Source organism: Ambystoma mexicanum, chromosome 5q (assembly GCF_040938575.1).
Source record: "Ambystoma mexicanum isolate Mex_15411 chromosome 5q, UKY_AmexF1_1, whole genome shotgun sequence".
NCBI lineage: Eukaryota > Metazoa > Chordata > Amphibia > Caudata > Ambystomatidae > Ambystoma > Ambystoma mexicanum.
The window spans coordinates 1,182,238,478-1,182,265,165 of NC_090933.1; the positions used below are offsets into that span (position 1 = coordinate 1,182,238,478).

The 26,688-nt window shown below is 42.8% G+C and overlaps 1 protein-coding gene across 1 annotated transcript in view; it reads right to left on the reverse strand.

The window, feature by feature from the left end:
- Positions 1 to 26,688, reverse strand: part of COL22A1 (collagen type XXII alpha 1 chain) — a 1,250,061-nt gene that overhangs the window by 1,008,142 nt on the left and 215,231 nt on the right. Inside the window, exon 2 of the mRNA XM_069621676.1 lies at positions 21,118 to 21,263. Coding sequence (XP_069477777.1) covers positions 21,118 to 21,208 — 91 coding nt within the window. The 5' untranslated portion in view covers positions 21,209 to 21,263. The remainder of the gene's footprint in view (positions 1 to 21,117; positions 21,264 to 26,688) is intronic.

Here is a 26,688-nt window from a genome sequence, read left to right on the forward strand (position 1 = left end):
TTGAAGGATTGGGAGTCCTTTTACGAATAATGTGGAACAGGTTAAATTATATAGATCTCCCGCAAGGGTTAAGGGATACTGCGGGGAAAGTACATGAGCACGTCGAGAGGGTTTTTGAGTAAAGAAGGGAGATGGAAAGGTTACGGAATGAAGATATAGATGGTGATACTTTGGATGCTATGTTAGTACAGAAACGATTCTTTCCCCTGTAAATCGATAAATGAGGAAACACAAATTTGTACAAAAGATGCAATTAGGTGGATTTCACACATGTCGATAACTCCCGTTGAAGTATATGACACGTATAGTCAGTATACGCCAGAAATACAGAGGAAAGTGATACAGGTAATGGTAGAGTACCTGCAGGATGAATGTATAAAATGAAAGATTTATTGTCCCACAGAATTATTGAACATTTACAAGAGAGCTTTTTCGTTTGACACTTCTTCAGCTGCTTTAGCGCTCGATCGAGCGCTGTTGCTCAGTAAGTGTTTGGTGTTGCCTACTTCTCAGTTGCCTATGAGAGAGGTTCCTCCGACATTTTTCCCAAAAGTTGAGATTCCCGTTAATGCTGTAGCAGGTACACCTGCTCAGGATATTCCTGCACATTATGTGTCGCAGTTCGTTCTCGAGACAGGAGGTGAACACCATTAAACAATCTATTCCCGATATTAGGAAGAATCCAACAGGGTTCTACAAAGAAATAGAGTCTGTCTTTCAATCATCAGTTTTTACCTTAACTGATATTGATATGTTATTTCCTGTATTCCTGCCTATTGACTTGTGGAAGCAAATTAGGACTGTAGATGATGTACCAGGGTTCAGAGATACATGGGATAATATGGTTAGACTCGATAGAGAAAGGCCAGCTGGTGAGAGACCGCCTCAGGTAATACTAACTGATAGAATAGCTACGAAATTGAAAGCTATAATTCCTGACAGAAGGATTATTTGGGACAAGCTTACTGCCTGTGTCCAAGGGTAGTCTGAGGGTGCTACCGAGTTCTTTAATCGGTTTGAACAAGTATTCTCGGATTTCAGTGGACAAGATTTGAGCACAGAGTCTGGGAAACGATTATTTGTGGACAAATTTGTGCGTGGATTGCTGCCTGACATCCAGTCAAAAATTATGTCCTCAGAAAGCGCTTGGCAAGCAAAGTCTCAGTCAGAAGTATTGCATATGGATCAGTACTATGAGAATTGTGTCAATAACGAAAAAGAAAGAGTTGAAAAGAGAAAAGGAGACTTAAAAACTGCAACAAGTTCTATTGCAGCAAATTGTTAGAGGCCCTAGATGGGGGTAATTCACAATTTAGAGGTGAGTATGTTCCACAGGGAAATGTGCCATTGGGTCCTGTAAACATAAACCAGTGTGCTTATTGCAGGCAAGAGGAGCATTGGCGTGCACAATGCCCGATCCTCCAGGAGACGTTGAATAATGCATTTGGCAACATGGGTAGACGATTCAGAGGCCGCCCTGGGGCAGGGGGCCTGGTAGAAGTCGGTTTTCGTAGGATTGACAGCAACCTTTTTCACAGGATAATCAGGCACCAAGTGTGGATAATAGAAACAGTTTTGATCATCCTTCTGCTGCTTACCTCTCTGAAGAACTTCCTTTTGACGACATTCTGTTTCGCTAGGATTGACCGAAGCAGGGTTTGGAACCGACGCCTATTCCCGTTAATCAGAAAGGTCCCTACATTGAGATGATAGTAGGAAATAGGAATTGTTGGAATCGAAATAATATTATACCTCCTGTTGCATTGTTTGAATGTGTGTTGGCCTACTCCAAGTTGTCTAAAACATTGTGTAAATAGTTTCCGCGGCAAGGTCTTGACCTTAATGTACTGTGTAAATCGCCATCTTGGATTTAGCCACCATTTTAGGTTGTAATGTGGAAGTCACCCTGAACATCAAAATGGAGGCCGAATGACATTTCGAGTGGGATTCTGGCCGTTGTGACCTCCGCACACATGAATAAATAATATGCCTGCACGCCACTTGTTGGGGTCGCGAACTGAGACCTTGTCCTATCCCTGACCTATGTGTAAATGAACAACTGTATCAGCGGAACTGATCAAAATGCATACATTATGGGATTGACCTGGCAAGGAACTCTAGGCCTGGTCCTAAGAATGGTTAACCCGCGAGGGGGTTGGCCAGAGCAGGATAAAAAGTATAAAAACGCGAGTATCCCAATGTACGGTCTCTCACACTAACGCAGTGAACTCTCGTTGAAGTTCGTTCTGTTACTCTGAGAGCCGAATAGCTATCCGTTTGTCAATTGACTTTTTGGTAACTGTTTCAGCTTTTAAATAAAGGACTTTGTATGTTCTTTGTAACCTGTGTTGGTGTGTTTCCTTTGGGCTTCCCGGCCTCATATCAATTTCTTTGTTTTCACAGTTGGCGCCCGAACAGGGACCCTCAAGATTGATGCCGGATCATTGAAGGTTGACGCAGACTATCGAACCGGGATCGGACGGTGTGATTCTGCGGGCCCGACCGATCGAGACGCGATACCTCGGCAGCGCTGCACGATCCGATCCTTGGACGATAGTCGTGTGGTCTGACACGGCATCTTGACGAGGGTCCAAATTTTGAGGCGGGCAGATTTGCCGAAACCACCAAACACAAGGTAAAATTCGTTAGGTAAGTTCTTTGATAAACCGTACGGTCCTCCTTAGGTTTGGTCAGGTGCAGTCGTGACCCGGCTCTTAATTTAACCCTGACAATTTGAATTTGGCGTATTGTATCTGCAGACACAATTATTGACCAGGTAACACCAATTCTTTGTGAAATGCCTGGGAAATTGTCTAGCTGCTTTAGGGCTCTGCTCCGCAGCGATCGACAATCCTTGGAATTTAGCCGCCCGGCACCACAGGAGGGGTCGCCGGCATGTACTATGTACTGTAAGTATGGCATTGGAAGTATAGTATTTAATGATATGTGGCACAGACAGACCAGACATGCCTCCAAATTTCAGTGGCCAATTAACGGTAGTTTTGAGATCCCCCGTATTGAATACTTAGAATCGATCTTGTTAAAGAAAAAGGCTAGACCAGCAGCCTTTGATGTTTTACAGAATTGGAAAAAAGAAGCATTACAGCAGCTTAAAAGTAGGGATAAATATGCACGTCGTCATAAAACAAACGCCGAAAAAGCATTATTATATGATAAAGAAAAGCGTTCAGAATCAGTTAAAAATATGGATAGAGTTTTTCACTCGGGATCCAGAAAATTTACCCCTCTAAAGATTTCCATGTTTCTGAGGAATTTATCGAGAAGTTATTAAACGAACACAGGCCTGATGCCTCAGCGCCACCTCCGTATGCTCCTATTTTGGGCGCTCTGCCCATTCCTGCTGTTGTTCCTGCTGTTATTCCTGTTCCCCCTGTACAACCTATCGTTCCTAGTCCTCTGGTTGTTGTTCCTCCACCTATCGCACCGCCCCTTCCTTCTACACCGATAGTTGCACCTTTATTAAATTTACCTATACCTCCACTCCCGAGTGGCCCCGTATTGACTGAAGGCGATCCAGGTGCAGGATCGAAGATTGTCACTCGTAGTACTGTTTCTGCAGATAAGAAACAGGAATTGTTTGCATGGGCTAAGCATTGCATGGAGAAAGGTGATCAAACTAATGTTTTTTCCACATTATCTAATTTGAATAGTTTTCCCGAGAAAAATGTTTTTATCAAAGGTTTGGGGACTCATTTGTGTGTGATGTGGGGTAGATTACAAAATTCGGATCTTCCACAAGGGGTGAGAGATCTGAATGCTTTGGCACTTTCGAGAGACACAGAGCAGAAAGTATATGGGCATGTTGAAAAATTGTTTGAGTTTAGGAAAGACTTTGAAAAGTCACGAGATGAGGACGACGAAGACGATAGAATATATGTACAGAAACGGTTCCTTCCGTGCTGTAGATCGGCACCTGAGGAAGTACGAATTTGTACTAAAGATGCGGTTCGATGGATCTCGGATTCATCGATTCCGCCAGATGAAGTATATGACACGTATAGTCAGTATACAGTAGAAATGCAAAGAAAGGTAATTCAGGTGATGGTACAGCACCTGCAAGAAGAATGTGTAAGAAAGAGGTTTAGTTGCCCCATAGAATTATTGGGGATTTGTAAAAGGGCTTTTTCGCCCGATACTTCTACAGCTGCCTTAGCGCTCGACCTGGCCCTGTTGCTTAGTAAGCGGCCGGAGGTACCTATATCTCAGTTGCCTATGAGAGAGGTTCCTCCGACCTTTGTCCCAAAAGTTGAGATCCCCGCCAACGATGGGACTGGTGCCCCCGCTCTGGATATCCCTGCACATTATGTATCGCAATTCGTTCACGTCCCGTTTTCACGACAGGAAGTGAGCACAATTAGACAATCAGTTCCTGATATCAGGAAAAACCCGACGGGGTTTTACAAAGAAATAGAGTCCTTCTTGCAGTCCTCTGTGTTCACCTTGAGTGACATTGACTTGTTATCCCCTGTACTCCTACCCGTAGATGTATGGAAACAGGTTCGGACAATAGACGATGTGCCGGGGTTGGGAGATACGTGGGCTAATATGATTAGAATTGATGGGGAAAGACCAGCTGGTGAGAAACCACCACAGGTAATACTTACTTTGCCTGATAGAATTGTTGCAAAACTGAAAACTATAATTCCAGAGAAAAGAATTATTTGGGACAAGCTTACGGCCTGTGTCCAAGGAAAAACTGAAGGCGCCACCGAATTTTTTAATAGATTCGAGCAGGTATTTTCTGACTTCAGTGGACAGGATTTAGGTACAGAGTCGGGGAAAAGGTTGTTCGTGGACAAATTTGTACGTGGATTGTTACCTGACATCCAGTCACAGATTATGTCCTCTGAGAGCGCTTGGCAGGCAAAATCTCAATCTGAGGTTTTGCACATGGCTCAGTATTATCAGAACCGTGTTAATAATGAGAAGGAAAAGATTGAAAAGAGGAAGGGAGATTTGAAAACCAAAGTATTATTACAGCAAATTGTTAGAAACCCCAGAGGAGGCACAACACAGACTAGAGGTCAGTATGTCCCGAAAGGAAATGCTCCTTTAGGTCCTGTGAATAATAATCAATGTGCTTATTGCCGCCAGGAAGGTCATTGGCGGGCACAGTGCCCTGTCCTTCGCCAGAGGTCAAACAGTGCGTTTGGGGGTATGGGTAGACAACCTAGGGGCCACCCTGGAGCAGGGGGCCCTGATAGAGGCCAGCTTTTACAAGATCCTCAGCAACCTTTTTCACGGCAAAATCAGACCTCGAGTGTGGACTCGAGGAACATATTTGATCACCCTTCTGCTGCCTACCTTTCTGAAGAGCTTCCTTTTGACGAGGCTCTATTTCATTAGGATTGCCCGAAGCAGGGTTTGGAACCTTGACATATTCCCGTTAATCAGAAAGGCCCCTACGTTGAATTATTAGTAGGGAATAGGAAACACCAGTTTTTGATTGACACTGGAGCGCAGAAGTGCTCCATTGATCATTCTCGGGTTCCAAGCATCCCACTGCCAGGGCAAACAAATGTTTCCGTAGGGTTTTCTGGTATACCAACTGTCTGTCCGGTTTCTGCACCGGTATCCGTTTCTTTGGGTCCCTTCACGGACCATTGTCCTTTTCTTCTCACTTCAAACTGTGGAGAGAATTTGCTGGGGTTGAATTTGTTAAAGAAATTGAACGCAGTAATTCATTGTTCTTCTGATGGAGTACGGCTGAAGGTTTCACCACAGCAACTTCCTAATTCTCAGTTTTTGATTTGACCTTTACCTCCTGAGTTTAGCATTGTCCCGGAATGTTTGTGGGCGGTGGACGACAATGATGTTGGGGTGTTACAGATTGAGCCCGTTAAAATAGTCCTGAAACATGGAGTGAAACTGCCACGCATTCCGCAGTATAAAATATCAGCTGAGGGCGAACGTGCTTTGAAATGCATTGTCTCCGATTTTGTGCATCGTGGGGTGATCGAGGAGATTACAGGTAGTTTGTGTAACAGTCCGATCTTGCCTGTATATAAGAAAGGTGACAATGCAATTCCATACCGGTTCATAATTGATCTTCGTGCTATCAACAGGGTGGTCGCCCCGCAATTTCCAATTGTGCCCGATGTGACGACGATATTAACAATGATCCCTGCTACGGCTACGCACTTTAGCGTTGTGGATTTAAAAAACGCTTTCTTTAGCATTCCTATACACTTTTGGCTGCAGACTCTGAGAGTGCTTGTAAAGGAGGCACTGTACTGTTGCTTGTTCATCTAGCTAAAAATGGACACAAAGCTTCGCAAAAAAAATTTCAATATTGTTGTCAGGAGGTCGCCTATTTAGGCTACCTCCTGTCAAAGGAGGGGAGAAGATTGACACCTGAAAGAATAAAGCACATTTCTGGCATGTCTGTTCCAAATACGCAGAAGGAAGTCAGAGCCTTGATAGGTATGGCTTCTTACTGTAGGTTGTGGATCCCGAACTTCTCACTAGTGATAAAACCGATGTTGGCTCTGACGAAGAAGGGCATTTCTCTGCCACTGCCATGGGAATCGGAACATCAACGATCATTTGAGCTTCTCAAAACCGTGCTATGTTCGGCACCAGTTCTGGGTACTCCAAATTATGACAGGGCCTTTGTGTTGTTTGTGCATGAATGTAATGGATGTGCTTTGGCTGTGTTGACACAGGAACACGGAGGGAAGAATAGGCTGTGCGGCTACTACTCCTCCGCCCTTGATCCTGTCGCATGCGCTTTGCCTAGATGTTTGCGCGCTGTCACTGCTGCTGCCGCGTCTGTAAAACAGAGTGAGGGGATGGTCCTAGGCCATGATTTGATTTTGATGGTACCTCACTCTGTTGATATTCTATTGAACAAAACTCAAACGCAACACCTCACCTCTTTGCGGTTAACAAGGTATGAACTAATTCTGTTTGCCCCTCACATCCAAATTAAGAGGTGTTGTGTTCTTAATCCGGCTGAACTCTTACCTTTCCCGCGAAACACTGTTTGCAGTGACGAGGAATTACATGACTGCCTGTATACCACTGAACAGGAAACGAAGGGCAGGATAGATCTCATAGATACTCGTTTGGAGAATGCAGAAGGGGAGCTGTTTTGCGATGGCTCCTGCTTCAAACTTTCGGATGGTACATCTACAGCTGCTTATGCTGTTACTACATTGAGCAAAGTTGTCGAAACTAAGAGAATTTCGCATAACTCCGCACAGGCCGCAGAGATTATAGCGTTGACCCGAGCTTGTGAACTCTCCCAAGGGCATATAGTAAATATATATACTGATAGCCAGTATGCATTTGGGGTGGCTCACAACTTTGGAAGGCTTTGGTCGGAAAGAGGGTTCCTGACCTCACATGGGACCAAGATCCAGCATGGCCCCTTGATAGTGCAATTACTCTCGGCACTCTCAATCCCTAAACAGTTAGCGATCATGAAATGTGCAGCACATCGCAAGGTCATAGATGATGTGGGCAAAGGGAACGCTTTTGCGGACTTGATAGCCAGACAAACAGCCACAGACCTTAGCACGGACATGTATGCCTCGAGGGAAATGAGAGATGCTTACATAATGGATGAAGGTATTGGGTCTGTGCGAGACATTCAAACTGATGCCACAATAGAAGAATCTAAAAGGTGGGCTGAAGGAATGGGGAAACTGGATGATGAAGGGTGTTGGGTGGATACATCCGAAGGGAAATCGTTGCTCCCTGATTCATACGTATTGGAAATGGTTACGATGGCACACGGTCCTACGCATGTGTGTACCCAGCAGATCACAAAAATGTTAGAACAAGTTTGGGTAAATAACAAGATTCTGGAGACTGCGAAGAGGCACGTCCAGAACTGTATGATCTGCTTACAGCACAATGTGGGTAAGGGGACAGTGACTCCAAGGGGAAGCTTTGGGCCCCCTTCTGTTCCCTTCGAGGTCATTCACTTTGATTTTATTGAGATGGAACGATGTAATAATCTAAAATATGTTCTTGTAATTATTTGTGCCTTCAGTAAATGGGTCGAGGCTTTCCCCGTTAAAGATGCTACCGCCATGACCACTGCAAAGATTATGGTAAAAGAATTCTTTCCTCGATTTGGGCTCCCGAGGATAATTTGGTCGGATAATGGTCCCCACTTTATTGCAGCAGTAATTTTGCAGATATGCACAGCCCTATGTATTGAGAAACGATTTCACTCAGCTAGACACCCTCAAAGCGCTGGGTTGGTGGAAAGACAGTATTTTAAAGAATACAGTTGCAAAAACATGTGCTGATACCAAACTAAAATGGCCAGATGCCTTACCCATTGTGTTATTAGCTATGCGTACCACACCTCAGACTAAGACTGGGATTTCTCCATTTGAGGTAGTGATGGGGAGACCTGCTAACATTTGGGGTCTCCCAAAACCTAAAGCCCTGAGAGAGGTGGAAAATGTATTGCTTGTAGACTACTGTAACCAGTTAACTAAAAACCTGTATTTCATTTATCACCAGGTGCACTCAGCTTTACCTGTACAGTTCACGGGCCCAGGACACGATATACAGCCTGGGAGTTGGGTCCTAGTGAAGGCCTACGAGAGGTCTTCCTGTCTCGTGCCTCGCTGGCGGTGAACCCACCAGGTGTTATTGGTCACCAGGACAGCAGTGCGGGTGGCTGGGAAGAAACATTGGATCCACGCGACGCATGTCAAGAAACTTCCTCACCCGACGCCACACGTTACAGAAGAAGCAGAACCCCTCACTGATGCTACAGTCTCTGATCTTGGAGTAGCAAACAGCGCTGTGAGTGCGTCGGAGAATCTCTCTGAGCCTGTGGAGCTTGGGGAACAGTCCATTTCGTCTCCGCACTCTCTTGAAAAATCACTTCCGGAAGACACTGTTTCAAGCTCTACAACTTCCGTCGCCTCCGAGACGTCGCTTCCCTCACGAAGTGACGACACTTTACTTCCGGACCAGACAATTTTGGGTACCACCAGGTACAACCTTCGACGAAGGAAATAGAACTACGGCACGAGTTTTGCGTGCATTTGGAAAAAAGGAAGTGATTGGAAATTCTCTTGTTATGAGAAAGTTTTGTTGAACAAAAGGGATTCTGCTGGCTAGGGTTTGGAAGGACTAAGAAATCGCGCGACCGTAGCGTCGCCAGCAACGAACATTGGGGTCGTCGATTGAGGAACTACGATGCCTGCCACCTCCGCTGCTGCCCCCCGCATTGGACTTGTGAATAAGGGGGTGACCAAATTGGACAATGAACAAAGTGCCTGGGCCCCGAAAACGTACTGCTGTGTGTTGATAATGATAATTGTTATTTTTACAACCGCTGCTGTAGGACTTTGGTATTTCGAAGAAATCTATCCTCTGAAACCTTTACTACCGACCGAGATTGTACCAACTGCTTTGACTCCCTCTCTACACCTTCACACTCTGTCCCCTAGAGACTCCCGACATAGACAAAAATATCATAATAACACTCTGATGATAGTAATGAATGCTACTCATGCCATTTTTAATAAGAGTAATTGTTGGATTTGTACTCATTTACCGCAACATGGGAACAAGGGACTGGGATGGTATATACATCCTCTACCTTTAACAACTGCTTGCTATGCCTCTCTTAGAGCACTATTCTTTGGCCGATGGAATGATAGCATCTCAGGGAACTTTGATGGAACTAATCTGAATGAATTTGAGAAACGTGAATTGACTCCCCTGGGATGCTCGCTTTTTGCAAATAGGAGTAAACCTAACGTCGCTTCTATTAGGCCGTCTGATAAACTATCTCTTCCTTTTCAAACTCTGATTTCCTTTAAAATGGCTCAGATAGGCAATAAGGACGCTGTACCTCCTTCTTATTCTATAAATCACAGTCCTGACTCGGTTCCCTTCTGTGTACAGAGAAATGGCACTAGGCCAATGGGAGATTTTGAAGGTTGTAAAAACATTGTAAATTTGACTGGGGAAAACAGGCCTCTGTATGTAGGGGGGCCTGTTTATTTTGTTTGTGGTAGTTTAGCATTTCCCTGGTTGCCCAAGGAGTGGCAGGGAACCTGTTATTAAGGAATATTGTTACCCAGGGTATTTGTAGCTAGTACATTGGAGGTTTCTTAGGCTCGCCCACGGTGAGACGAGAACGGAGATACCCCTGGGCAAGTATTGGGAGACATAGCGAAATCAGTTGTGCCCTTTTGGGGACAAATAACAAACTCAGAGAACATTAGGGGATTAGCAAGGGTACTGGAGAGAACGATCAACCGGACCACGGACATACTCTACAATATGACCTTAGAACAAAAAGCAATAAGATTGGTAGCACTCCAAAATCGGATGGCATTAGATGTCATTTTGGCAGAACGAGGTGGAGTATGCAAATTAGTGGGGTCCGCTTGTTGTGTTTTCGTACCAGACTCCTCGCCAACAATTTTTAAAGCAATACAGAACTTGCATACTCATAGTTCTGAAGTACATATCCCTGTAGGAGATTGGAATCTTAGCACTTGGTTCTGGGATTCTCTACGATCTTGGGGTTGGAAAGTGCTTTCTGTTATTCTGGTTATTTTAGGGATCCTGCTATTCCTTTGTTGCTGTTTTCAATGCCTCCCAAGTATATGTGGAATGCTAGGGGGATGTTGTGCCCAAGCAGTGAGCACAATAGGTCATAAATATATGCCCCAGATACAGCATCTAAAGAATTCATGTTACAAGAGGTTTTCATGAACGACCTAATGGCTATAGACATTACAGACAATGATGCGGAATCTATGGATGATAACACATGGAGTTATTTTCAAAAGTATTAGGAATGATGTTAGCACTTGGCATAGGCCAAAAGGAGGGTCTGTTGGAATCGAAATAATATTATACCTCCTGTTGCATTGTTTGAATGTGTGTTGGCCTACGCCAAGTTGTCTAAAACATTGTGTAAATAGATTCCGCGGCAAGGTCTTGACCTTAATGTACTGTGTAAATCGCCATCTTGGATTTAGCCGCCATTTTAGGTTCTCTTGTAATGTGGAAGTCACCCTGAACATCAAAATGGAGGCCGAATGAAATTTCGAGTGGGATTCTGGCCGTTGTGACCTCCGCACACATGAATAAATAATATGCCTGCAGGCCACTTGTTGGGGTCACGAACTGAGACCTTGTCCTATCCCTGACCTATGTGTAAATGAACAACTGTATCAGCGGAACTGATCAAAATGCATACATTATGGGATTGACCTGGCAAGGAACCCTAGGCCTGGTCCTAAGAATGGTTGACCCGCGAGGGGGTTGGCCAGAGCAGGATAAAAAGTATAAAAACGCGAGTATCCCAATGTACGGTCTCTCACACTAAGGTAGTGAACTCTCGTTGAAGTTCGTTCTGTTACTCTGAGAGCCGAATAGCTATCCGTTTGTCAATTGACTTTTTGGTAACTGTTGCAGCTTTTAAATAAAGCACTTTGTATGTTCTTTGTAACCTGTGTTGGTGTGTTTCCTTTGGGCTTCCCGGCCTCATATCAATTTCTTTGTTTTCACAGAATCATCTATTTTTGATTGATACAGGGGCACAGAAGTGTTCCATTGACCATTCACGGGTTCCAAACATTCCACTGTCAGGGCAAACCACTGTTTCTGTAGGGTTGTTTGGCACACCAGTAGTCTGTCCGGTTTATTCGCCGGTACCGACTACTTTGGGTCCATTTATGGACCACTGTCCATTCCTCTTGACTACAAATTGCGTAGAGAATTTGTTGGGGTTGAATCTATTGAAGGAATTAAATGTTGTAATTTATTGTTCTTCTGATGGGGTGCGTTTGATGCTTTCACCACAGTAACTTTCTGTCTCTCAATTCTTGACCAGACCTTTGCCGCCCGAATTCAGTGATGTTCTAGAGTGTTTGAGGACAATTGATGATAATGATGTCGGTGTTTTGCAAATTGAGCCGTTAAGATTATTTTGAAACATGGGATAATGTTGCCACATATTCCCCAGTGTAAGATCTCGGTCGATGGTGAGCAAGCTTTTAAATGTATAGTCTCCGATTTTGTGCACCGTGGGGTGATTGAGGAAATTGCAGGTAGTTTGTGCAATAGTCCGATTCTGCCCATGTACAAAAAAGGCGATAATGCACTTCCTTTCCGTTTCATTATTGATTTACGTGCCATCAATAAGATTGTTGCTCCACAATTTCCCATCGTGCCAGATGTGATGAAAATATTTACTATGATTCAGGCTTCAGCTACTCACTTTAGTGTTGTAGATCTAAAGAACGCCTTCTTTAGTATTCCTATACACAAAGACAGTAGATACTTGTTCTCGTTCACCTTAGGGGGACGCTCGTTTACCTTCACCCGTGCACCGCAAGGTTACACGCAGAGTCCTAGCACTTACAGTAGGGCTTTGAAAGAGCAGCTCGACACACTCGAGTTGCCCACCACTTGTACACTGCTTCAGTATGTCGACGATCTACTCTTAGCTGCTGACTCAGAGAACGCCTGTAAGGAGGGCACCGTGTTGTTGCTTATCTACTTAGCACGACATGGACACAAAGATTCACTTAAAAAGTTTCAGTACTGTCGACAGGAGGTCGCCTATTTAGGCTATTTCCTGTCAAAGGAGGGAAGAAGGTTGACGCCAGAGCAGATAAAAATTATTTCTAGCATGTCTGTTCCAAATACACAGAAGGAAGTCAGAGCCTTGATAGGAATGGCTTCTTACTGTAGGCAGTGGATTCCAAACTTTTCCTATATGATTAAACAAATGTTGCCTTTGCTCAGGAAGGGCATTTCTTCGCCATTACCATGGAACATGGAACACCAGCAAGGATTTGATCTGCTCAAGACTGCATTGTGCCCGGCACTAGTTTTGGGCACACCAAACTATGAAAAGGCCTTCGTGTTGTATGTGCATGAACGTGATGGATGTGCTTTGGCTGTATTAGCGCAGGAACATGGAGGGAAGAATAGGCTTTGTGGCTACTTTTCTTCCGCCCTTGATCCTGTTGCATGCACTTTGCCAAGATGTTTGAGAGATGTTGCTGCTGCTGCTGTGTCCGTAAAACAGAGCGAGGGAATGGTCCTAGGCCATGCTTTAACCCTGATGGTACCTCACTCTGTAGATGTTCTATTAAACAGAACACAAACGTAACACCTCACCTCTGCACGATTAACGAGATACGAATTGATCTTGTTTGCACCGCACATCAAAATACAGAGGTTTTGTGTCCTTAATCCGGCTGAACTTTTACCTTTCCGCAAGGTACTGCTTGCAGTGACGAAGAGTCACATGACTGTCTTTACACTAGAGAGTAAGAGACAAATGACAGAATCCATCTAAAAGATACCCACAAGGGGAGCTGTTTTGCGATGGCTCGTGTTTCAAACTCTCGAATGGTACATCCACAGCTGCTTATGCAATCACCACATTGAGCATGGTCGTGGAGACCAAAAGAATCACGCATAACTCCGTACAGGCCGCAGAGATTATAGCATTGACCCAAGCTTGTGAACTTTCTGAAGGGCTTACCGTAAATATATATACTGACAGTCAGTATGCTTTTGGGGTGGATCACAACTTCGGCAGACTTTGGGCAGAACAAGTCTTCTTGACCTCACATGGCACTAAAATCCAGTATGGCTCCTTGATAGTATGATTACTCTCAGCACTTGCACTCCCTACTCAGCTAGCAATTATGAAATGCGCAGCGCATCAGAAGATCATAGATAATGTAGGAAAAGGGAACCCTTTTGCTGATCAGATAGCCAAACAGACTGCCACTGATCTCTCTTCAGAAATGTATACTTCATGGAAGCCTCAAATGCCTGTACTTTGGATGAGGGTATTGAATCTGGAAAAACATTCAAACTGATGTCACGTTGGAGGAATCTAAGAAATGGGCTGAGGGTTTGGCAAAATTGGATGATGATGGGTGTTGGGTGGACAAAGTAGAAGGGAAATTGTTACTGCCTGATGCATACATTACGATGATGGTTGCTATGGCTCATGGTCCCACCCATATTTGTGCACGAAAAGTTACTCAGATGTTGCAAAATGTGTGGGTAAATGATAAGATCTCTAAGGAAGCTGAGTGCTTTGTCCAAGGGTGTATGATTTGTTTGCACCATAATGTGGGAAAGGGCACATTGACTCCTAGGGGTAGTTTTGGTCCACCTTCTGTCCCCTTCGAGGTTATACATTTTGACTTTATTGAAATGGAGCGTTGCAATAGCTACAAGTACGTATTAGTGGTTATCTGCGCCTTTAGTAAATGGGTTGAAGCCTTTCCTGTCAAAGATGCCATAGCTATGACAACGGCGAAGACCATGCTTAAGGAATATTTTCCTAGGTTTGGTTTGCCAAGAGTCATCTTGTTGGATAATGGTCCACATTTTATCACTGCTGTAATTCTGCAGATATGTGCGGGATTACAGATCGATAAATGGTTTCATTCGGCCAGACACGCTCAGAGTGCTGGTTTAGTAGAAAGACACAACGGCATCATCAAGAACAAGCTCGCTAAGACGTGTGCCGGCACCAAACTGAAATGGCCGGACGCCTTACCGATCGTGTTCTTGTCCATGAGAACGACCCATCAAACTAAGACTGGGCTCTCTCCATTTGAGGTGGTTATGGGTAGGCCAGCTAACATTTGGAATTTGCCAAAGCCCCATTCGCTATGCAACGTTGAACATCTACGTCTTTCTGAATATTATGGACAGTTAACTAAAAATCTGTATTTGATTTACCACCAGGTGCTAGTGTCAGGTACGAGGGCCCAGGCCACAACATAAGGCCGGGAAACTGGGTCCTCATCAAGTCGTTTGAACGATCTTCTTGTCTCGCACCTCATTGGTGGGGCCTGCATCAAGTTCTCCTGGTCACACAGACAGCGGTGCGAGTGGAGGGCAGGAAGCACTGGATCCACGTGTCACACATCAAGAGGATTCCTTTCCCTTTGCCACACGATACAGAAGACACAGAACCCCTCACCAATACCGTAACCAACGATCACGAAGCATCAAACAGCATCGAGAGTGCGTCGGAGACTCTCCCTGAGCCCGTGGGGCCTGGGGAAACAGCCACTTTATCTCCACACTCTCCAACAGTTCATTTTTCAAATTCTGTTTCGAAACTTGTGTTAAATCCTGCTTTGAATTCACTACTTCCATCAGGAAGTAACTACACGTTGTTTACAGAACATTCAGTACCAGGGATCACAAGGTACGATCTGTGTCCGAGGATGGCTGTGCCATCAAGGAGAATTATCGAAGGGCTTGTCTCTTTGGCCTGATCTTTTGTACATAAGGGGATTCTGTTGGCTAGGGTTTGGGAAAAGGACCAAGAAGACGCTCAATCTGGAGATCGCCAGCACATTAACTTTGGTTTGTTTGTTTGAAGAGACAATGCATGCAACCGCTCCCACTCGTACGGAACAGATAAGAAAGAGACTGTGTGACCAATCGTAAAAATGAACAATCGAATGCATGGGCCCCGAAAATGTATTGTTGTCTTGTAATTATGTTAACTGGTTTCACAATAGTCATTGCCTTAGGATTCTGGTATCTGGAAGAAGTACATCCGCTTGAAAATATGTTACCCACTGAAAATGTACCCACTGTTTCTACACCTTTCGTGCATCTGCACACTTTATCTCCTAGAGACTCTCAGCACAGACAGAGTTACCATATCAATACTCTATTACTCATCCAATTGTTGGGTCTGCTCACATTTACTGCAACATGGGGATAAGGTGCTGGGTTGGTATATTCATCCTTTACCTTTGACGACTGCATGCTATGCTTCTCTAAGGGCACTGTTCTTTGGCCGATGGAACGATAGCATCTCGGGGAAATTTGATGGAACCAACTTGAATGATTTTGAGAAACGTGTTCTAACGCCCCTGGGATGCTCACTCTTTGCGAATAAGAGCAAGCCTAATGTTGCTTCTGTTAGGCCTTCTAATAGACTGTCCCGTCCTTTTCAATCTTTGATCTCTTTCAAGATGGCTCCTCTAGGCAATAGGGATGCCACGCCACCTTCTTATACTGTTAACCACAGCCCCGAATCAGTTTCTTTCTGCATACAGTGGAATGGTACTCAGTCAATGGGTGATTTCAAGGGTTGCGCCAACGTTGCAAATTTTACTAGTGAGGACAGACCTTTGTTTGTAGGTGAACATGTCTACTTTGTTTGCGGTAATGTAGCATTTCCATGGTTACCCAGGGATTGGCAGGGAACCTGTTATTTGGGGATTCTGTTACCGGGGTATTCATTGCTAGCACTGTAGAGATTTCAAAGGCTCGTCCACGGCGGGATGAGAATGGCGATACTTCAGCACAAGTTCTGGGCGATGTAGCGAAATTCTTCGTGCCATTTTGGGGGCAAATACTGAATTCTGAGGATATCAGGAGACTAGCGAAAATACTGGAGAGGACCATCAACCGGACCACTGACATATTCTATAACATGACTTTAGAACAAAAAGCAATAAGGTTAGTGGCACTTCAGAACCAGGTGGCATTAGACGTCATCCTGGCTGAGCGTGGTGGGGTATGTAAATTAGTGGGATCCGCTTGCTGTGTTTTCGTGTCAGATTCCTCCCCAACTATCTTTAGGGCGATACAAAATCTGCACATTCTCAATTCAGAAGTGCATGTTCCCGAGGGAAACTGGGATATTAGCGCTTGGTTCTGGGACTTCTTGTGATCTTGGGGATGAAAGCTACTTTCGGTGTTGCTGATTATTTTAGGCATTCTGTGGTTTTTCTGTTGTTGTATGCAATGTCTTCCTGGTATGTGTTTGATCTGCACAAGCGATGGGTACATTAGGGCACAAGGTATACACCCCAGAGAAAATATCTAATGAATTCGTGCTGAAGGAAATCTCAGTATCTGACCTCATAGCAATTGATATCTTTGATAGTGATTCAGGATGTATGGACATTGAGACGTGGAGTTATTCGTAAAGTGACTAGAAGTAGTTTAGCGCTTGGCTTAGGCCAAAAGGAGGGTTTGTTAAACGGGATATCATATTATTCCTTCCTTATTGTATATATTGGCCAAAGCCCAGTCGCTCTGCGAAGAAAACTACGTTGCAAAGTTCCGATTCTAGATCAACTTTGCCGCCATTTTAGGTCTATCCGCCATTTTGATTTCTATTCTAAAGTGATTCTGTGTTCTAAAATGGTGGACAGTGTTTTCCGCTTGTAACTGAGCCATCCTGAACCTTGTACATGAGTTAATATATAAACTGTCCGTTGGCTGAATGTTTGGGTTGAGTAAAGAAACCTTGTCCCATGCCTGACTTGTAGACAGAGGATTGTCTGCACCAACAAATCCGATCCGTGGACATACATCAACTATAATTTTATACAAATACTGAACGTGGACACTAGCTGAACTGCATTGTATAGGACATGTGTTAAGGCTTATTGTTAAATCCGAGAATACACTTTCGCCATTGTAACTTGTTTATATGTAAACTGAGGGTGATCAATGAGCATATTGTCGGACAAGCCAGAAGTGACCTCGGCACGAACTCTAGACCATGGATTATTAACCTGTAGAGGGGCTGGACATTATGATTGGAAATGTATAAAATGTACAACTGTTTAGACGTCCAGTACCACTCACTTCTCACACCGAAAGGGCTGGTATTCGCTGTGTTGTACTAAGGGCCAGATAGCTATCTGATACTTTGTTTCTTTGTAATTGTACAGTTTCAGAATAACGATATGTGAATCTTTATAAGCCTGTGTTTGGTGTATTTCCTCTTGAGTACTCAGCCTCGATATTTCCTTTTGCTTTTACACAGTGTCCTGGATGTCTTAAGCAAGAGCATGCCATGCTTCAACCCAATGATTACGGCGGTCCCACTTCCAGTCAAAAGAATGTCATTCCTTGGCAACTGGTTTGGGAGCCAGGTTTGAAATTGGGGTGCGGTCCAGAAGGAGGGCTTACAAATGATAGCATCCCCACAACTCCGCTGTGTAAGCCTCAGTGCTCCATTTAAAATCTGAAGTTACCCGTTAGCCTTAGAGAGGCTGTGATACCAGTTAGTATAACCAGGTTTCTGTTAAAGAAAACAGACTGACTATTCACAAACGGTGCCAGCTTTCTCGTTATGATGCATGGTGCATTACCACTAGTGAACAGCTGTGTAATGAGGTATGCTGTGAGTATATTGAATACAAAACAACTAATGAAAAAATAAAAAATAAATAAACAACTAATATCAAAATAACTAATTCTGGGAAAAAATCTAAATAAGGTTGTGAGAGGGACTAGTGGTTTTGTGGGTGGAGGAAAGTATTATTAAAAAAAGGGGGATTCCCCCCCCCCAAATAACGAAAAAGAAATGTGTTATGTTGGAATGAGTTGTTTTTCATTTGTTATTTTTTCATGTGTTATTATTTCATTAGTTATAATTGCATGTAACCGTGTAATGGCAGTATTGACAATAGTAACAGTGGTAGATGGTTCATGTGCTATGAGACATGGGGCCTCATTACGAGTATGGAGGTAGTCCGGGTCCCGAAAAGGGGACTTCCTGGGCCATTCCTGCCTTGGAGGGCCCGGTAAATCCCTTTTGCGGACAACGGGCCCGTTAATGACGGGCCCGTTGTTAGCATCCTGGACTGCTAGCGGAACCCCCTATTGATGCCTGGTCTGACGAGGCGTTCCTTAGCGGGTCCCGCAGCAGTCCTCGTAATAGGACAGCCCGTAATGAACGGTGCCGGTCCCGTACAAGCACCGTTCATTATGTGGCCACCTGCCTCCTAATGTGGCCCATGGTATCCTAAAAACGGTAAGCACTCTGGTTATTGACTGATTTGCCTGATATGTGTAGTTTAGCACATATGTAATATTATCTGCAGTGTAATTCTGAGTGTCAATCAGACTTTCCTAGCTGAGGAGCAGCCCCATTGGGTCGAACAAGAAGATATCAGTTTAAAGGCAATGGAACTACATGGGGAGAACGAATGAAGAATGTGCACACATTTGTATTTAGAGGGAGAGCAACATAGCATGTTTACTTTCTGCAATTATACACTGAGAAAGGCTGTCCTTAAATATATATCGATCGAGTGAATCGACTAAAAGAATGTGGGAATTCTGCGCTGGAATACATCTGAGTCATAACAACAGATGCTTAATAGATGCAACACATCTGGTGCTGCCATAAGTCTGTCTGCCCCCGCCCCGGCAGGGAGATATTTACTGCTCAGAGCCTTGATGGATTAACTAAGATATGGAAAACCATCTTAAGTCAAATATATGGACGGGGTTGGAATGGCATTTGCAGAACCTTGAACCAGGTGTGGACGTATCAGTAAGCACGTTTTTTGTTTTATTTTTAAGAACTGTAGAGAGACGTGATCAGTGAACATGATGCATACAGCAAGATGAAAGGGCATGGAAGCGAGAGATGGATGGAAGGAAAAGAAACTGACAAGAAAATACTGGAATATGTGGATAGGTAAGGCGCGTCTGGAGATAGCCACATATGAACAAGCTTATCAAAAGACGTCGATTTGTTTGATATGTGAACCAAAACGCAATCCTCCATGTACAAGCCCATAGCAGGACTGTGAGACGCACTCTATGCGCACCCCATTTAAGCATCCGGGTCTTGCTAGGTCTGGAAAAGACCCGGGGCTACGCTGGAACTGTTGGGACTGGGGACTAGCTAGCCTTTTGTCTGTAGCTCCTGAGATTCTATCCGGGGTTACAACCAAAAGACCAGGGGCTATAGCCCCCTTAGCCCCCCCCACAACCTGCAAAGTACTATTTCACCTCATTTTCACAGTATCGGGTAATAATGTCGCCAGGTTGGCGATTTTATTGTGATTCATGATGCACTCTCCAGGCTATCTAACACTTTCCCCAAATATTCTAGTACTGGAGGTAATAATATATAATTATACCCCTCCTAGAATATTTGGGGAAAGAATTTTAAAAATGTTGGTAGCCAGGAAAATGTTGCCAGAACCTGATGACTTTTTTTCATGGCGACATTATTCCATGGATCCATTTCCACGGGCTGGGGCGTGAACGCTAATAAAATAATTCATTTCTGTGAAAATCTTTTTAAAGGATATAGTATAATGATTGCCTACGTTATTGAAAGTGAACGTGTACGCTCTTAGCACTTAAGGGGTTAAAATGTATTCATAAAAGCACCCCACGCATTGTCAATAGGAAACAACGTGAACACGTGATTCTGGAGGCCACATGTAATGGTGCAGGTGCGATTTCTCACACACGACCTGCAGATCACTGCATGGAATTGAAGCTAGAGGGAGAGGGGGGCATTCTTAGGGGTATGGCGGGATAGCAGTACCGGGTTCGACAGTGATGGCTGAGGAAGCAGGAAGCGGCGGGGTGTTTGCTTAGGCCAGAGCATAACTATATTAACATGTGTAATGTGACTTGGAATGCACAACTCTGTGCTGGACAGTTACATGTGTCAAGTTGTTTCTGAGGCACACATGAGCCCATAAAGTAGCTTACTGATCCGGGCCACGGGGTCCACTGCAAGAAGAGCTGACTCGGCCTTTCATCCTTCTGAAAATGATATAGTTAATAACGTTGACTAAGGTAACAATAACACTTATCATGTAGGTGCGGATGAACAATTCATTTTCCAGGTGTGCTATACAAAGACATATTAACATTTAGCTGGTTGATCTTAAAAAGTACACATTGAGGGATAGTTATTTTCTCTTGGCACAACAGGGGTTTTTCATTGGTGTGATGGCCATGAGTATCTAATTCTATGAGATTCATGAAATGGGTGAAGTGAAAATATTAAGAATGGCTTAACAATATATTCCAATATTGTATTGGTACGTAATATGGACAAACATAAAACCTGAAGTGACATAGTTTAATGTTGCCTTGCATCATTCAAAGGTGTCAGTACATAGGTACAGTAGGTAGTTTATAGGGTCATTGTCCTAAAGAAATGAAATACACCCGAGTCATTTCTGAAGGACATTGCTAGTGTTAGATGGCTTGGCACTGCTAGAGGTCTGAAAGCTGTAAAAATACTGCTTCGGTTGTCATGCGCTAACATGCAAAAAAGCCACCCCATTTTAGGACACGCTGAATGTAAGGAGCGTCACATACCTGCTCTTTGGACTTGAGTGCTGCCTCCATCCCAGGCAAGAGCAAGCAATATCAATACGAGGTTTGTCCGAAACCTTCCAGCTGGCACCATGTCTCTCCGCCTCTTGCTTCCAGACCTGGAACTGGTTTACCAATGCATCCACTGTCTGTACAGAACGAAAGAGAAAGTCATGAATTACAATGTACAGCGTCAGAAGCAGACTCCTGAACCAGATGAGGTGCTTCAAATACATATGACGGGCTCATGGCATAGATAGGACACACACTGAGCAGCTGCATTGCTCCATTCACTCTATTGTATGCATATATAAAGGAATGGAGTAATTAACCCTCAAGAGTTCCATGCATTGGATGACTACTTCATCTCTATGTATATTGAAGAAGTTAGAGTGACTCCTGTCCCCCCACTTCTCAAAAAAAGAAAAAAAAAGGAACACATGAAATAGTTTTGTGAGTGTATATCAAACATGCATTATGATTAATCACGTAATATAAAGGGAAAGAGGAGGAATACAAATTACATGGTACAGCAGAGCATACGGTTTAATCAGTTTTATTGTTAATACAGTGTCTGTCTCCGAGAGTCCATCAATCATTTATATTTAAATATAGGTCAAGTCATACTTTGGATTCGGGTTTCTTCAGAAGCTTTTCAAAATGGCGGGCAGAGTAACGTGATGGACCAGCCAGCTATTCCCTGGATAGGAAAATATTTGACTTGACAGCCTAATGGCTTCTTGTCAACATCTCTAGTAGCTTTTTACAGAGTTCTACATAAATCCCCCAACACTATAAGAGTGTAGTTTCGTTAAGGGAATTGTTTGTCGACATTGAGAATCTCCATATTAGTTATAAGTACATAATTGACTTTGTGTGGTTGATTTTTTTATACGTGTAATCAAACAATACATACTTGAAACAAAAGCTTTCCAATGTGGAAAGACTTCATGAGAAAGCCATTATTCAATGCAATCATTGAAAGAAAACTACATTTAAAAAGTAACTTCTGGTGGAAATGTTTCACTTGCTTTTTCTTGGGTCACTTTTTTATATAATTAAATTTCCAATAGGCTTCCAGATATATTAAGAAAAGAAGGCACGTTTCTAAAAGTGTCTCTGAGATACTTAGGTTTCCTATTACGAACAGACCGAATAATAGATCTATGTGAAATTGGGTAATTTACATACCACACATTGCATGAAACTGTTAATATGAAAAATGATCAAATTAAAACTTAACATAACATCTCAAGGAATAATACATTTAGGCAAGCAACATTTAGTTATGAAATTTGCTGAAAGAAAAGGAGATTGAAATATTTTCCTTGAAAGAAATAATACACCCACCATCAACGCGTGCTACTCTTTGTTCCATTATCAATCGTAAAATACATAACACATGGGAAATAACCAGTCTGGCCGACTCTTCCAAAATGACAGGTCAACATCCAAACTCTCTCTCACTCTTATAACCTACCAAGTGATACAAACCTAACATCTCCACGGAGTAAGTTATATTAACTCAGTAGTCTCGGACGGTTGATCCCCCCACACGTTAAGCACTCGTGAGGGTCCGCGTGTAACTGTAAAGAAATGCTTGTCCTCTTTATGTATCTGTTTCTTTTCTGGATTCTCCCCGTGGAGTTCATTTCCATAGTCTCACTTATTATATGAGCATTACGCTTGTCTTAACTCACTGTTCATATCCACACTGCATCTACAGTTTCCTACGTGTGTGTGATAAGCATCATGAAGAACAGTGATCATTACTGATAGTAAAAACACTAGTTTCAATTCACACAGGCAACATTCTTTAGCTAAACCTAAATTCATCATCCAAGACTGTCAGCTGATAAACATGAAACAACATGAAACATTATCCGCAATGAGGTATTAATAAAAAAAAGAGCAGGCTTGCTTTACTAATTTGCATTCCTTCCTGGGATCCCGACTGAAGGCCACCAAACTGAATGGAGCAGCACTTTTGGCATTAAGGGGCCGATTCACAGAGCGTTTTCTAATGGGAGCGTGCCATTATAGAATGCTTCTGTGAATCAGGCCCTAAAAGTCATGCTATCATAACCTCCAACAGTAAGAGATGTGATCAAAGTTAACAAATCCCTCTTTCCTTTCTAGTTCTTAGATTTCTTTTTTTGGTCACGTGGAACATACATCAAACAATAGGAGACTCCAGGGCACTGTATCAAAAGGCTCAATCCCGGTTATCTATAAAAAGAACAAAACAGTCCCTTTTGAAAATTCATTGTGGCAGTGTATGCAACTGGCTTCAATACCTGTGAACTTGTTATCAAAGCTCCTGCAATGGCTCTTAATTACCAATCGTGTACCAATTTTCTCTTTAGATGCTAATTAATCAGAACATGTGAATGAATATGCGACTAATAGAAAAATATTTTTTATTCATGGCTGTCTTATAATTACATAGTTATGCCAACTATTCAAAGTGACAATGAAATGACTTGTGCAAAAGCCATGGAATATCACGCCGTTAAACTATCACGTTAAAAAACATGTACTGCTAACGAATTTGCAACAAAGCAGGTTGTTGTTGACTACTGAGTAATATTAATAGCAAAGTCTTAATCTCTTAATATGTTGGCTACTTTAGTGTAACTCAAACACTACCCTAATATATGTTACACAGCTACTATAGTGTTGCGCAAAAAACAGTTCCCAACATGTTTCGTTCCCTCTAATATCAATGTCCAACTATATGAACTTCTTCAGGGGATCTTCTCCATCGAAACTGCGTTAGAAACCCTAAAACCACCATCCAGAATTCACACTATCTTCAAAATATCCATGTAAAATATAATTGGCACTTCATAATTTATATGACCAAACACACACATTGCCTGTATGATAACCTGCAACACAATGCAAAGACATTAGTGCTGTTAACATAATACTTTATGCACTTTTCTATAAATTAAACATCGAGGAGTGTGCTTACCACCATTTCTATCATTATGCAGTTCATGTGTGCCTATTTATTTATTAATCTCCTGGGAACAAAACAAAACAAATATCCTTATTCCAATGGCTGTTGTATTTCACCTAATTCATCAAATGTGCAATCCAACTACTGAAACTAGAGTGTGGTGCATCTAACTGTAGATAATTACTTGTCCACTACTGATGGACTCATGGACTATTGAAAACAAAACCAGGGTTTGTATACATTTACTTCCATGCCACATGTGTCTATACAAACTGTGAAAGGGCAAAAAATCCTTTACTTTCATACATAAATTTACCCTTATGGTATACCCAGAAATATTAGCATGAGAATAGCCTTCTCTCACCTTCAAATCTCAATGGTCGCTGCATATAGTAAATGGCACTGTGCCCCCTTGCAGTCAAGTTACAGACGAACAACTGTTTAATATGGTTGTTTAAGAATTGTAGAACATGTGCAACCACAAAGGTCATTCGATCAGCTAATGCCTTAAAATCAGTTACGTTTTTGTATAGTGACAGCAAGTGTATGAAATGCAAACCCGTTCTCATGCAGTCTGACCTTGCCTGCACGGTGGTGTGTTCGACGTGCAAACGCCAATGACCTGACAATGCTACCACCAGCTAATGCCGGGCCTTTTACTTAAACATGTCTAAGGAGTACATGTGCAACGTAAAGTCATCATGTGATCGCAATCTGTAAAATGACTTGTGCATCTGTGCATGCATATCATGACAATGTGTACATGATATCGGCCATTTTGAGATATACAAGATTGCCTGTCTTTATTTTAATAGGCCTTGTTGCCTGTGAATACCAGATTTGGCATGTTGTTCAAAAAACAGTATGATATTAATCATTTATGAAAGGCTGCGATTTCAAATGTAAAACACACTAGTAACATATACATAAGGACTACTAACAAGCAATATGTAATAAGGACTACTAGCAATCAATATGTAATAAGGACTACTAACAAGCAATATGTAATAAGGACTACTAGCAATCAATATGTAATAAGGACTACTAACAAGCAATATGTAATAAGGACTACTAGCAATCAATATGTAATAAGGACTACTAACAAGCAATATGTAATAAGGACTACTAGCAATCAATATGTATGCATCCTTGTTACATTTGCATTATTGCAGTGATTTCTCTGTTGTGATATTGGCACTAAGAGTCCATCTGGCCTGGGGAATATGCGTCCTCATAATATACAGGATCCTGATCATCACATGGATGGATTTATAAACATCACACGGTCATGTATCATTAGGGGATGTTATATAGTGTCCACGGGCTAACTAATCTCATACTGAATGTTAACCAATGTCAAACCTAACATACAAAGCACATTTATGTTCATACACTGTGCCACTGGATGTTTTCATTCACACCAGTGTCTTGGCTATTGGTCAAAAAGATAAGGAGGTACTCTTCCTCAAAGAGTCTCTTTTCGTCATTAGCTGTATTTCCACATAGATGCATTTTCAAAAATACAGTCCAGTCGAGTTTCTCACAATGACCTCCCATGCTAGAGAAATGGGCCACAATGGGTGCATTAACTATCGGTAATGTATTTTTCCTGACTGTGCTCCTCATCCTTGAGGTGCAATTGTAATGAGAACTAGGTGTATGCTCTATGTAACCCCTGAGCAACTACCATGAACCAAGCATTCTTTCTTGCTGTAAACAATACAATATCATGTAACAGCGCCTCAATGCCTTTGGGCTGTAGTGCGCTATACAAATTCAAATAAATAAATACATATCTGCGTTCTTATGCAACTCCTATGTTCACATATTCCGGTCTTCACCTTGCATTCAGGTTTGCCTATACGTCATTTTCAACATGGGCACCAAATGGCATACACCACCATGGCTGTATTACAGTTGGTCAATGTCTTCTCTGACCACAATTTTGCTACTCCTAAATCAAACCGCAAAGCTTATTTTGGTCTGGGCACAACAGCTACAGTGTCCACCAGTGGTGTGTCACAATGGTTTAGACAGGCCCCATGATTCTGTAATGCTCATTTGTCTGTCTGGTGGTATATAAATGTTGTTCTTAGTGAGCAAGTCTTTTAAACGTGTGCCTCTTTTAAATGCACATCGAGGTGGAGCCAAAGCGGTATTGCCTTCCTATAGAATTTACCAGTTCTTTCTAATAATACTGCTGATGTTATTCGACAAGGGATTGTAAGTACTGACAAAAACAATGTCATCATTCTTTTCTGACCCTTTCATGTGTTTTAAAAGGGCATCTCTGTTGTTATTAAAGGCCCTTTGTGTCCCCTTTTCACAATTACTTAGGGTACCATCTCTGTAATGATTTGAAACATGTCACATGTACACGGAACACTTCTGAGTGCAAGGGGTCGGCGTGGGATGAAAAGGAGTGAATGCCTAGGTGGGAATGAGGTGGACAGATCATGTGTTTGCTTCCGGCAATTCGGATAACCCGGACATGTAGATCGCAAGATGTGTCCTAAACAATGCATGTACTGCATAAAACTGCATAACACTGTCTATACCTGTCTAGTACATAGACCCATCATTACACAGGGACATGACAATTCTTCTAA